The 14,094-nt window shown below is 44.7% G+C and overlaps 1 protein-coding gene across 1 annotated transcript in view; it reads left to right on the top strand.

The window, feature by feature from the left end:
* Otud7a (OTU deubiquitinase 7A) overlaps positions 1–14,094 on the top strand; it is a 332,254-nt gene that overhangs the window by 312,981 nt on the left and 5,179 nt on the right. The window contains 3 exon segments of the mRNA XM_048790148.1: positions 10,687–10,801; positions 10,972–11,056; positions 13,407–14,087. Of these exon segments, the coding sequence (XP_048646105.1) occupies positions 10,687–10,801; positions 10,972–11,056; positions 13,407–14,087 (881 nt within the window).

The raw sequence follows: 14,094 nt of genomic DNA, 5'->3' as shown, positions 1-14,094 counted from the left end.
GAAGATTTAAAAACCCATGTGACTTTCTTCAAACTTCTCATCCAAATGCTTTCTCTGAGTTGAAACAATTTTCTGAAAGAACCCACTTCCCTCTTAAAGCTCCTATTGCCACAGCCAGCCACTGCTGATGCCACCACTGTCCCCCTTCAAGTCCAAGATTCTGCTGGGGCCAGGTGTGCATGTGGGGAGGAGGAAAGATTGTGGTAAAAGATTAGGATCTGAGGGAATAGGTTCGCTGCTGGCACGATGAATGGGCAAAGCTTTGCCAATTCATTTTTAGGATGTGTTAAATGAAACTTAGGCATACTTTCCTTGTAACTTCCACAAATGATGGCCACTGATTTCTCCAGGGAAGAATATTAGTCCCTTGCCTTCCATGATACTCTGGGCCCTGGCTCTTCAGCCTGTTTCAGGAAGCAGTTCCCAAAGGCAAAGCCCTAGGTGGCCCTCTACCACCAAGTCCTCAAATGGCCTGGGAGCACTCTGAAAGCTCAGATCCAGGCACTGTCTCAGAACCTCGCTCAGGGAAGTTCATTCTGACCACTGAGCGATTGTGAGAGTTATGAAAACACAAAGTCAGCTTTCTGTCACTATGATGAAATCCCTAAGATAAGTAACTTAGAAAAGGGTTACTTGATTCACATTTTGGAAGTTCTAGTCTATAACCAATTGGCCCCATTTCTTTGGGTCTGTGGCACTTCAGTCTGTAAGTGCTCCAGCACAGCCATACCAAAAGACTTAATGAAGAAGTCAGAGGCTATTATCTAAATGTGGCATCTCCACGCATAATAGCGCCTCAATTACATAGCAGAGGGAGACCCATGTGCTGAGCCTCTGCAGTTGGTGGCAAGATTTTCCAAAAGGACAATTAACTCTGATAAAGTTCCAAACAAGTTAAGCACAGCCTTGTCCTGTCTCCCTTTGACCTTCTGTGGATATAGAATGTGCAGGTATCCTTCATGCACATGTGCTGACTCTAAGCTGGGTATGTGGGAGCTCTGGCTGATCTGCACCCCGTGTGGTCACATTAATATATTTTTTGTGTTTCTGTTGCACAGGTGTGACTCTAGGTCCTTTTCAGGGGGAACTATTTAATCCTTCCTGATTTCTATCCCCACTTTGTAGAGGAGGAAAGTGAGGAATGAGGAAGCATCCCCAGGGAATAGTCATAGCCATGAAGTGTTGTTAGGACAAGCTGGTAGGGTAGATGGTGGAGCTTCCAAAAGGGACACTTGGCCAAAGAGGGTAGTGATATAAGACATGCAAGAGGGTGTTCAGGAAGTATGACCCCAAGTCAAAGCTTGCTTTAATAAAATAGCATCTCCCTCCTGGTAAAATGCAGAAATCTTCAGGGTTGTAGAAGGTAGGGGTTGAGCAGGCTTTGCTTCATGGTAGGCATTAATACCATCTATTTCTATTCTTTGTGAAAAAGACAAGCTATTAGGTAACTGTTGAATTAGTGTTTCCTCCTAAATGCAAATAGCCTGTGAGCCACTGGGGCCTACCCAGGTACCGTTTCCCTGGTACCTTCCCTCAGAAGTCCTGTTCAGTGAGCTCAGAGAGGGTAGGCTTGCAGCCCTTAGAGAACCCACTGGTTAGAGAGTGCTGGGGAGAGGCTGGGGTGAACAAGGAGTCATCAAAAAGCTTCATACTGCTAGGATGGAGGCTCACAGAGATCACACCATGGTTTACTATTCTCTGATTGGAAAGACTCAATACAACCAAAATGTAGTATTTGGGGGGGGGGGAGTTTTATGAAGAACAGCTAGCAACCTTATAGAAACAATGTATTAACAACATTTATAAAATGAGCCAAGGAGCCAACAGAATCATTCTACATAGCAGGTCAGGAAAGCAGATTTTCATTTGTATTTGATGTGTAACTTGTAATTAAATCAAATACTAATCTGTGTTTTAATGTTCCCTAATCAAATAAATTATCACATCTTTTTTGCTTTTTTGCTTTTTTTTTTTTTTTTTTGAGGTACTGGGGATGGAACCCAGGGCCTCAGACATGTGAGGGAAATGCTCTATCACTGAGCTACATCCCCGGTCATGATTATAATATCATTTCCAATATATTTGACAACATCCTATACTTTGTCCTATAGGGCTAGTTTATAGTAAACAGAACCAATCTCTTTTTAGTAGGAATTTGTCTTCACATGTTATGAATATTATTAAAAATTCTACTTAAATAATTTTTATAACATAACTTTGTTAATATAGTGATCTAAAAACAAAATGACTTTTATTCAGAATCACTTTTTTATCATTTTAAAATCAAATTGACCCATCTGTGTACCTATCTGGAAACAATAATGAAGGAAATATGTAATAACACCTATGAAGGGACATTATGGTAAGAATCACATGAGTTTGTGGTCAAAAAAAAAAAAGGCGTAAGAAACCAGAAAGTGCCTAAAAATGTGAATTACCTTCATTTTCTGTGTGGTTAGCCTCCCTTCTCTTCAGCTAATTTCTAAGTTTGCCAGTTGCCAGGAAAGGTTTGCCAGCATGGAAGGATAGAGTGCAGCTTTTCCTGCCCTGGGGAGGCGGGTGGAGGCTGTAGCCAGCTTCAGTGAGCCACTTTCCTCTGCTGCTCCTCTTAGGAACTGCAGAGCATGAGCCTCTGAGGAGCCATTAAGTTCTGCTCACAGCTCCTAGCTGCCTCCTGGCCCTTTGCAAGTTTCTTGATTTGCAAGTCAAATCAACCAAAAATAAAAAAGGCCCAATCATGTCAAAGGAGACAGCCTTGGAATGCACAGACCTGGATGCCCCATCCTAGCTCCTCTTCCTCAGCTTACAGAGGGTGCAGCTCTAGAGAGCTGACTAGTGCTCTAGAGAGCTGACTAAATGCACAAGAGATGCCTTATCCACCAGACATCTGCCCATTGCTTCATACCCCGCCCTAAGGATCATTGGCTGAGGAGCTCAAAGCACAGGTGCGCCAGGATGCCAGCAAAAGTTTAGAAAGAACTGGCTAAGGGTCTTTAACTGGTGCCTGAAGGCTTGAAGAGATGTGAACACAGGAGTTAGCCCAGATGCCAGCCTCCTGCATGAGTCCTGTCCCCGCACCCTCCTGAGCTACACAGCAGGCACAGACACTCGCCTCCCAAAGTGTCCCTGCCCACAGAAGGAGTGCCATCTCAGGAATACCAGCTGCTGTCACCATCCCCCTTAATCAGCTTTACCCTGATCTCTGAGTGATGTGCAGTCTGTCTATCAGGTGGCTCCTGGACACCCACATGCCACCCATGTGTAGTGCTGGAGTAAAAGCATGCTCTCCACCAAATCCCCCTTTAGTGGAGGGAAAGGCAACAGTGTTGGCCACCTGTCCTGCTTGCTGGACAGAAGCAGCCAGAACTCACTGCCCTGAATATAGAGAATGAGTCTGGGTCTCCTGGTGTGTCACCTAGTGGTGCTTTCTGAGAATTCCTCTCATTGTCAGTGTTTCCCAGGGCTACATCTGATGCATGTACTGAGAACACTCACTGGGGGATGAGGAAATCACCACCCACATTTGGCATGAGGCAGGAGCTTAAGGATAGTCTTAGAGGTTGATTGCTCCCTTAGCCTAAAAATGTCTTCAGCAGCATGGTTGTCTTAATTGTGCTTCATGCATTTTCCAGTGTCATCAGTTTAAGTGACTACAATAGGATGCCATAGACTGTGTGGCTCACTAACAACAAAAGTATATTTCTCACAGTTCTGAAGGCTGGAAGTACAAGACCAAGATGCTGGCAGATTTGATGTCTGGTGAGGGCCCACTTCTTAGACTGCAGCCAGCCACCTTCTCACTGTGTCCTCACATTGTGGAGAGTGAGCAGTCTCTCGTGTTTCGTGTTAAAAGGACACCAGTTCCATCATGCACTCTGTGCCCTCATAACCTAATCACCTCTCAAAGGTTCCATTTCCTAACACCATCACATGGGGAATGGACCTCAACGTGAATTTGAAGGGGCTCCAATATTCAGTCTATAGCAAGTTTATTCCATAGACTGATAACTGAGCCAAGGATCTACATATAAACTTTAAGTGAATTTGTTTCTGTCACCCGTGGCCTTGATACTCTCCCCTTATTAGTTTCTCCCTTTTCTATCAATTACTAAGAGAAAATGATACCACTGGTTACTGGATACCTCGACGGGTCCTGCTTCCTCAAATGTTGAATTATAACACCAGAGAAGCACACTGAGGCAAGTGTAGAGTACAAAGTAAGAAGCTTTATTAAAGGATAGTAAAACAGACTTCTCCCTGGTGGAAGAAGGGAACCCAAAAGCAGAATCCTTGGGATAAGGATGTCCTGTCCATTTTATACATCTACAATTTCCCTTGTTCTCCTGCATTCTTCTCCCTTATCTTGTTAATTTCACCTCAACCTGCCTAGTGACTGGGGGACATAGGTAGAAGGGCCAGGGAGTGAGCAGGTGGGCTGGAAGGGCTTAGGTGGAGCGCTAGGCGGCAGGAAGGGAGTGGCAGCCCTGGAGGTATTGATTTGCAGCTCCCTGTCTGCTCAGCAGTTAATTAACAACCTTTTGGGGAGGGATTCCAATCTCCCAGGGGGCAGTTTCCAGTTTCCCCCTTCTGACCCAATTTACCTACACTGACTACCTGTCTTTAAAAATCTGGCTTCAAAAAGTGGTGAAGTCTCCCACTATACTGCATTTGTCAAGTTCTCCATTCTTTTGCTAGCACAGTAGTACCTCCCTTTTCCCCTGGTTTTGGTTTCCATGGTTTCAAGTTACCAATGGTAGGCTAACATCTAAAATATTAAATGGGAAATTTCAGAAAACAGAGAGACCACATTTACATGAATGCTATTACAGTGCAGTTGTTCTATTGTTATTAATCTCTTACTGTGCCCAATTTATAAATCAAACTTTATCATAGGTATATTTCTATAAGGGGAAAATATAGTATCCCTGTGGTTCACTACTATTCCAGATTTCAGGCATCCACAGGGGTCTTGGAATATAGATAAGGAAGAGCTAGAGTGTTTGCTTTGTGTACTTTGAAATAATGTTGTTCAGAGCATTCGTACATATAGAGTTGTTGTATCTTCTTGAGAATTGACCCCTTTATCATTATGTAATGTTCTTCTTTTCCTTTGGTAACAATCCTTGTTATGTATTTTGTTGGATATTAGTATGGCTCTTTCTAGTTGTCTTTTCATTGTGAATATCTTTTAACCTATCTATGTTTTAGATTTATAGTGGGGTTCTTATAAACAGTATATACTTGCATTTTGTTTTTTTTTAAATCCAATATGACAGTTTTATAATTTTGTATTTTTTGTTTTGTTTTGTTTTGGTACCAGGGATTGAACCCAGGGGTGCTTAAACACTGAGACATATCTGCAACCCTTTTTTATTTTTTATTTTGGTCCAGGATCTCACTAAATTATTTAGGACCTCACTAAGTTACTGAGACTGGCTTTAAGTTTGTGATCCTCCAGCATCAGCCTCACAGCCCCTGGGATACAGATGTATACCACCACGCCCGGCCAATTTTATCTTTTTGTTGATAGTTTTGACAATTTCCATTTGATTGCATGAATTATATGTATGGGTTAAAAGATACCATCCTGTTAACTCTTTTCTATTTGTTCCATCTGTTCTTTGTTCTTTTTATTTATTTTTTTTACTGTCATATTTTGGATGGATTGAACTTTTTAATGGTTCTGTTTATCCCCTTTATTAATCTATTATTATACCTCTAGTTTTAATTATTAGTAGTTTCCCTAGGTTCTACAAAAAACATCCTTAATTAATGATATTCTATTTGCAAGTAATATTTCCACTTCCTGTTGTATACTGCTTCTTTACTTTAGACAGTTGCTTAATCTCAGAGCAATTAAATGAAAGGAAAAAATTTCATGTTCATTTATTCCATTCCATTACTCTTAATTATGTAAATCCAAGTTTCCTCTGGTACCCTATTCCTACTGCCTGAAATTTTTTCTTTACTGTTTCCTCTAATGCAGGTCTACAGGTAATAAATTTACTCATTTTTATCTGAGAAAGCCTTTATGTGTCCTTTGTTTCAGAGATACCTTTGCTGGGTATAGAATTCTAGATTAGCAGTGTTTTTTTTCTTTCAGGCCTTTGAGATGCTCCTCCATTATCTTCTGCCTTACCTGTTTTATTACAAAGAGCTGTTGTAATTATTCTCTTTGTTTCTCTGCATTTACTGTATCTTTTTCTTTACCTGTCTTAATCATTTTCTATTTTGGTTTCCAAAAGTTTTATACATAGAAATTTTTTTTATTATGGTTATTTTTCTTGTTTGGTGTTCTCTTAGCTTCTTGGAGCTAAGGTGGGTTTAGTTGTTAATTTTGGAAAATTGTCAGCCGCTTTTTCTTTAAATATTTCTACTGTCTTATTCTCTCTGGCTTTTTCTGGGAATATATCTATACAGATCTTGCACTGTTTGTTATTGTCTCACAGTTCTTGGCTGTTCTGTCCTGTTAACTACCCCTGCCCCCATTTTCTTTTGTTATTCCAGTTTGGGAAATTTTAGCTGACCGATCCTGAGATTCAGATTCTTTCTCAGTTGTGTAAAGTCAACCAATCAGCTCCTTAAAGCCATTCTTAATCTATATTAGTGTATGTGTGTGTTCATTTCTAGCAATTCCCTTTATTCTTTCTTAGAGATTCCATCTCTCTGCTAAAATCAACCATCAAATATTACAGCATCCACAATATCCATCTCTAAGTTACCAATCAGTTATTTTAAATTCCATACTTGATAGTTTCAACACCTATGTCTCCTTTGAGTCTTATACTGTCAACTGCTTTGTTTCTTGTCAATGTGGATATTTCTATTTGATTCCTTATAGTTTTATTGTTGAAAGACAGTCACTTGATAAGACAGTGAAGATTGAGATAAATCACTTTTATTCCTAAAAACAGGTACGCCTTTCCTTTTTTTTTAATATTTTTTTAGTTGTTGATGGACCTTTATTTTATTTATTTGTATATGGTGCTGAGAATCGAACCCAGGGCATCATGCATGCTAGGCAAGCGCGCTACCACTGAGCCACAACCCCAGCCCCTGTGCCTTTCCTTTTTTTGGATCAGTCTAATCAGGACACTAAGGGAGGTCACCCCTTACTGGGGGACAGGTACAGTGCCTAAGACAGAAGTGCTTGATCAGAACAGAACATTATTCTCAATGCAGCTAGATTTTGTGACCCTGTAATTTAAGCTTTCACTGCTTAGTAGAGATAGGAACCAAAGCTCTCTAAAGGACACTTTCATAGAATTTACACCAGTCTTTTCTGTGAGCACCAAGTTAGGTCCTGTACATATATATTTCCTTCATACCTTCACCCTCCCAGGGTGTATATTATTTCTCTGGACTATACTCTCCTTTTACCATTTTAGCCATTTTCACTGAATTATTATTACTAGGATCTAGCTGAGTCAGCCTCTCTTAAGCTCATGTTCATCTCTCCTTGAAATCTCTGTCTTTCTTTACATTTTTGGTTCATTGGATCTCCCATGACTTCAGCTCTCCAGGACTTTAAAGACAAGCTGTGAATCTTCAGTTTGTCTGACTTAGCATTGTAATGGTGAGCGGCTTTTTATGCCTCAAACAGAAATATACATTCTTTTTTGAAAAATAAGTATTCCAAATATGTCCATGCTAGTTTGAGATGGTGCCTATGTGTTTCCAAACTAAAAGACAGAATAGAATCCCCCCAAACTGGGATGGTATGTAGCTTAGTTGTAGAACACTTGCCTATTGTGTGTGAAGCCCTTGGTTCCATCCCCAGGTCTGGGGGGAAAAGTTATTTTTAAAACAAAACTTTGCAGGCTTATTTTGGAAAGCATTTGCTATTCTCAACATCTGCCACTAGGGGGCAACTGGCCACATGACTACACCTCTTATTAGGTTAGGCCAGGTTTCCAAAAGGGAAATTTCATTGTGCACTGTGAAAGGCAGATGCACGCAAAGCAACTGATGTTCAGAAAGAGAGCCTGTTTTCTGAGTTCTCAGGACATTGAGACCCCAGTCCTTCCAACGGGCCACAGCTTACCTTCTGTAGAGATCAGATAGCTTCCTTTATTCTCTGGTTGTTTTTAATTGTGAGCACGCATATTCCCAGCGCCTCACTCAGTACCTAACCTTTGCTCCATCAAGACCTGAGAGGCTGCCTGCAACCTTCGAAGTGGGCAGGAAGTAGCACCTTCAGGTATATCTGTCTGTCTACTCAGTAGTGGGCAGGCCAGGGAGTTGGTTCCAGCCCAACTTTGAGGATAGGAATTCCCCCATAATAGGGAGGTAAGAGCCACAGGGGTATGGAGCTGTCCTAGTTTAAATGGTTTATCTGGGAGAGTGGTGAGAAAGCCAAAATCATAGTGGTATAACATAATGGAAGTAGGGGTCTCGTGCAAAGAAAGTCTAAACTGTGCTCTGATTGGCAGGCAGTTCTTCCCTAAGTGAGGAGTCGAGAGTCCATGGCTGCCATCATGTAGTACCACCATCTCCTGCAGGAAGCATGGATAAAGAAGGGAAGAGGAGGAGAGAGCCCCCCCCCCCGCACACACACACACACATACACTCTCCTAGTCACATCCCCCAGCACTTCCCATGTTGCTTTTCTCATAGCCCATGGGTACAGCAAGGCACCTGTTTCCTCCCAAATGCTGGGGGCCTGGGGACTGAGGAATGTAGTTGTGGCTGGATGGGTATTTCCAATGGCAACTCTACCCTCAGGAAAGGGGAGAACAGCCAGACCTGAAATGCCCAAGTTGTAACCATAGGAACTGCTTTGAACACATTACTGTCTGAAACAATATTTTCCCAAATTGTCTGATTTCACGAACAGGGGATGTTTATTTAAAATGTAGTTCTTGAATACCCTCCCCAAACTGGCCATCTATGCCTGAGGCCTGGAACTCCAGGAAGCCATGCTGCTCTAGCCATTCTAAAAACAGTATTGATAGACAGAGCCTCTGCCACCCACCCCCAGCCCTATGGGTGGGAAAACCAGGCCAAGCCCTCTCTGTTTGTGTGATGACTCATGGAACCATGGGACAGGCTTCTGGGCATCACCCAAAGGAGGCCTGTTTCTGAGCCAGCCCTTTAGTCCTCCCTGGGTGTCTCCACCCAGAAGCTCAGCCCTGGGAAGGGCAGCCACGTTAAGATAGAACACAGCAGCCTGCAGCAGAGGCAGGCTGAGCCACCCCGATCTCCCAAACCAGACATTTCACTGCCAAATTAAATGAAAACCCCTGAGCCGGTTCTTGGTCAGCAAACCTGCTTTCCCCTTATTTGGGGTGGGGATGAGGAAGGAGGGAAGAGAATATTTGTGCTCACATTTTCTCTTTAGCAACACTAGAGGACAGCATTGAGTCAAATTTCCAATTTCTAAACAGAAAAGCTACTATTCATAGTTCAGTCTTAAATTTTATGTATTTATTTGCCTTTTTGCTCTTGCCATGGCACCCTTAGCATGAATCATGGACTCTGGCAAAAGAACAAAGCAGATGGCCAGAGGCCCTGGGCTGAATTTCTCTGCTATGACTCCCAGGAATGGGGCTTACAGGAAAACTAAGTGAAGCCTCCACAGGAGGATGCTGTCACTCAGTTGGAATACAGAATTGGGAAAGCTGTCTCCCCACTCCTTCCTGCTTCTCATCTATGACAATACTCTTGTGTAATTGGTTGTATCATTAGGATTTCACTGGATAGAACAGCAGCTCAGGATCTCCTAGCAAATTCCAAATATAATTATAGACATCACCCCTCTCCTAGCCCTCCTGATTTTCCACATTTGGAGCTCTTTATTCAAGATGGTGTGTGAAGAATGAACCCCTCTGAGAAATGACAAACCAGTTACTCCTTACTGCAGTCCCCCTATACATGTGACTTCCTCAAAGTTTCCCTCACTATGCCCCGCAAAGGCTTCACCATCACTGCCTTCTGCCTGTTGGTTAGGCTTCTTTCCCAGACTCATCACCACCTGACATTTTGAAGTGAGGTGTTCGTTAACCTGCTTATCTGTGTCCTGCATGGGTGAGTTCCCTATGAGCAGGTCCCAGTGGATCCCTGAGACTCAGGTACTGATACAGTCCTATTGCATGAAATCGAAAATGAGCAGAGGTCAGCAGTGTCCACTCTCTTCTAATTCGCACTCTCCATCTCTAGTATGAGATGGAGGTGAGGAGCAGGCCATCTGCAAAGTGTCCTTACACAGTATACCTCACCTTCCTCAGAAATAACAAGCAAAAATCAATTTTTTTTCCCACCCTGATGCTTAATGGAGGACATGCCATTTGACAAGCCCAAGGAGACCCAGAGTTCAGTGTTTTTTTTTAAATATATTTATTTTTTGGTTGTAGTTGGATACAATGCCATTTATTTATTTATTTATTTATTTATTTATTTATTTATTTATATGTGGTGCTGAGGATTGAACCCAGGGCCTTGTCTGTGCTAGGCAAGCACTCTACTGCTGAGCCACAACCCCAGCCCCAACACTATCAGTTTTGAAACCTATAGTCTTAACTATCCTACTGGCATGATGGTCTGTGTGTATCTCCATTGGGTTCACTTACAACAAGGACACCTGGCACTGGAATTCCCTTTTTGCCCTCCCTGGATATTGCTGGAGGCTTCCAGTCTTCTGGCCCACCAGTGGGCTGCCTGGCACCCGGTCTCTCTCTTCTGTTCCAGCTGTGATCCCCCTGACAGATTCTGAGCACAAGCTCCTACCCCTGCACTTCGCGGTGGACCCAGGGAAGGACTGGGAGTGGGGGAAAGACGACAATGATAACGCCCGGCTAGCCCAGTAAGACTGTCCCCTGACCTGACTCCCCTGGCACCCCAAAGGGAGGGCTGTCACTAAGGAGGTTTTCCCAGGGCAGGGTTGGACTGCCCCTGTGCCTCCTAGCTTGGGGGCAGAAGGGTGGGGTGCAAGACTGGACCAGCTGTGTTCACTCAGTGTTCTTGTCTTGTCAGCCTCATCCTGTCGCTAGAAGCCAAGCTGAACCTTCTCCACAGCTATATGAATGTGACATGGATCCGGATCCCTTCAGAAACCCGGGTGAGCCTCATGTACTCCTGGTAAAGAGGCGGTGGCCGCTTTGTGCCATCCTGGCCAATGGGCATCCTTCCAAATGCTACCAAAAGCTCATCCATGTGCCATCCAGCTGCCCACACCAAGCCCCACCGGCCCTGCCCCCAGCTCCCTCTGTCCCAGCCGTACTCCGCCAAAGGCACCCTGGCTCTGGCTCCAGACAACTCCTGTTGGATCAGGGGTATAGGTATATGTGTGTAGGTGGGTGTATGTGTGCATGCAAACATGCGTTCCGATTAGGGGATTTTTGTCCCCTTATTTTCTATGGGAGAGGTATAAACATGCCTCAGAAAACAAACTCTAGGCAAGTCACAACACAGAACTATCTCTGTTGAGATCAGAACACAATGTGCTGCAGGGGAGTGGAATTAATTATAAACTGTGTGTGGGTCCTTGGAAGAGCCAGGGAACCGAGGGTGCGCGTCCTCAGTGGCCCCTCCTCTTCCTTCTCTCTGGAGGCAGCACATCACCCTCAAAGCTGCCAGCCCTGGGGTTTGCCGCCCCTGCTTGCAGATGCTGAGATTCATGTTAAGTATCTGACTAATTTCTTTTTTTTTTTTTTTTTTANNNNTTTTTTTTTTTTTTTTTTTTTTTTTTTTAATCTTAGTAGGGAACTCCCAGGGGAAGGGATTAAAAAAAAAAATACCTTGCAAATCATTGGTCCTCTCTAGACATCAGATTACTTAGGCATCAAGTGGGGCTTATCAGTAATGTTAAAGGAGTGGGATGAGGAAAGCAAGTAGACTGGAAGAGCCAGTTCTTGGGGTGCTGGCACTGCTCAGTGCTCTCACAGTTCCTTACTTCATAGGGATCCCCAGGCAGCTACTGATATTCCATTTTATTAATGGCACAAGTGACAGCCAGTTGGTAGCAGTCTGAGTCCTGCCTCTGAACTGCCTGGAGGATGCCAGTGTTGCTGCAGATATTCTTCAGCACTCACGTTCTAGTATGATGGCAGCAATCCTAGATCCAGAATCAGGACTCTGTCCAGGCATATCTCTGCCCTGCAATGAGAAGGGCCCTTGGCTAGGATTTGGTGGCCATCATATCAAACGCAGAGTTCTCAGTAGAAAATTCTAATAATGGCCCTGCCAGCCCCAGGACATGACAGCCTAAATTCCTTCTTGTACTTCCCACAGGCAGTCCTGGGACAAAGCATCTCTCCCTTTCCTGGTTCTAGGCCCTGAACTTCCACATTTTAGTGTCTATGGAAAACTGGCTTGAGACATGGGAAGTGGTGAAGCCAGTTCTTCCAGCCCTTGCTTTTGGGAGACCTGACCAAAGGACAGTGACCCCTCTCTTCAACCTACTTAGGGGGAAAGAAAAAAAACTAAATGGGGAGCAATGAGCCTTCTCTTGGGCTCCTTTGGAGGCCAGGAAGCCCATCGAGGTATATGCCAGTTCTGCCACACCCAGCTGCTGGCATGAGGGGCCTTGCCATTCCAGTGACATTGGGTCAGAATTCTCTCTCCTCACCTGGGGAGGTCCCTCTGCAAAGCAGCAGTAGGAGCTACCTCTCCTCCACCGTCCTCTCAGCTCCTTCTCAGGTTCCTCACCTGCCCCAGAGATTGGTCTTAACCATGTTTCCACAGTGGGTGTCATCCAAGGTGTTCACAAAGATGCTCCTTCCCTAGTGTTCCCCCACCCAACTTCACACCCCCATAGAAGACCTTTTCTGGGAACTGGGAACATCTTTTCTGCTGAGCCCAGACCTATTTCAGAATACTTCTCAAATTAGCATTCCACATTTCCAAACTGGGAAAGGAACCCCCAAAGTGATTTGTCATCACCAAATTAAGGGAGTGTTTTTTCCAAGATGCAAAGACAGGTTCTTAGAGCAAGATAGTCTGGCCAGGGATAGAAAGCCAAAGTCTGGGCTTGTTAACCCTAACTATGACTCTAAAGCTCTAAGCCAGGTAGGTTATATGTACCCTGCCTGCATTCCCCCACTCCCACCTGACTCAGGATTCTAAACTATTAGGTCTCTGAATTCAGAAAGAAAATGAGGGCAGTCCAGCCTCACTGGCCAGATGGCATCCTCAGATAAAAGACCCCTACCACAGCTTTCTGAAAACACCTATCTTTTCATTATTGCAGAAAACCAAGGCCCACTCCTCTGGGCTTCTTTCCCTTAAGCACATCCCATCCCACTTTTGTAGCACTGGAGGGGTAGTCTGGACTGGACCTAAGTGCCAGATCCCCAGCTTCAGCAACCCATGAGCAAGCAACACATGGGCAGGGTCTGTCTTCATGGACTGCAGTGAGGACAGCTCTTCTCCAACCACCTTCCTTCCCCACTTTTCTTCTCTGCCGGTAGGCTCCCCTGGCGCAGCCAGAGTCCCCAACCGCATCAGCTGGGGAGGACGTGCAGTCCCTGGCCGATTCCCTTGACTCAGATCGTGACTCCGTGTGCAGCAATTCCAACAGCAATAATGGCAAGAATGGCAAAGACAAAGACAAGGAGAAACAGCGCAAAGAGAAGGACAAGACCCGAGCGGACTCGGTGGCCAACAAGTTAGGCAGCTTCAGCAAAACCCTGGGCATCAAGCTAAAGAAAAACATGGGTGGCCTGGGAGGCCTGGTACACGGTAAGATGGGCCGTGCCAACTCCGCAAATGGCAAGAACGGAGACACAGCCGAGCGCACCAAGGAGAAGAAGACCAAGTCTCGCAAGGGCAGCAAAGAGGAATCCGGTGCATCAGCAAGCACATCGCCGTCAGAGAAGACCACGCCATCGCCCACGGACAAAGCGGCAGGCTCATCCCCGGCTGAGAAGGGAGGCGGGACAAGGGGTGACGCCTGGAAGTATAGCACTGACGTGAAGCTGAGCCTCAACATTCTGCGCGCTGCCATGCAAGGCGAGCGCAAGTTCATCTTTGCCGGTCTGCTGCTCACCAGCCACCGGCACCAGTTCCACGAGGAAATGATTGGCTACTACTTGACCAGCGCGCAGGAGCGTTTCAGTGCGGAGCAGGAGCAGCGGCGCCGCGACGCCGCGGCCAATG

The sequence above is a fragment of the Marmota marmota genome, unplaced genomic scaffold (genome assembly GCF_001458135.2).
Source record: "Marmota marmota marmota unplaced genomic scaffold, marMar, whole genome shotgun sequence".
In the NCBI taxonomy this organism is placed as follows: Eukaryota; Metazoa; Chordata; class Mammalia; order Rodentia; family Sciuridae; genus Marmota; species Marmota marmota.
This window is presented reverse-complemented; position numbering and strand designations above follow the sequence as displayed.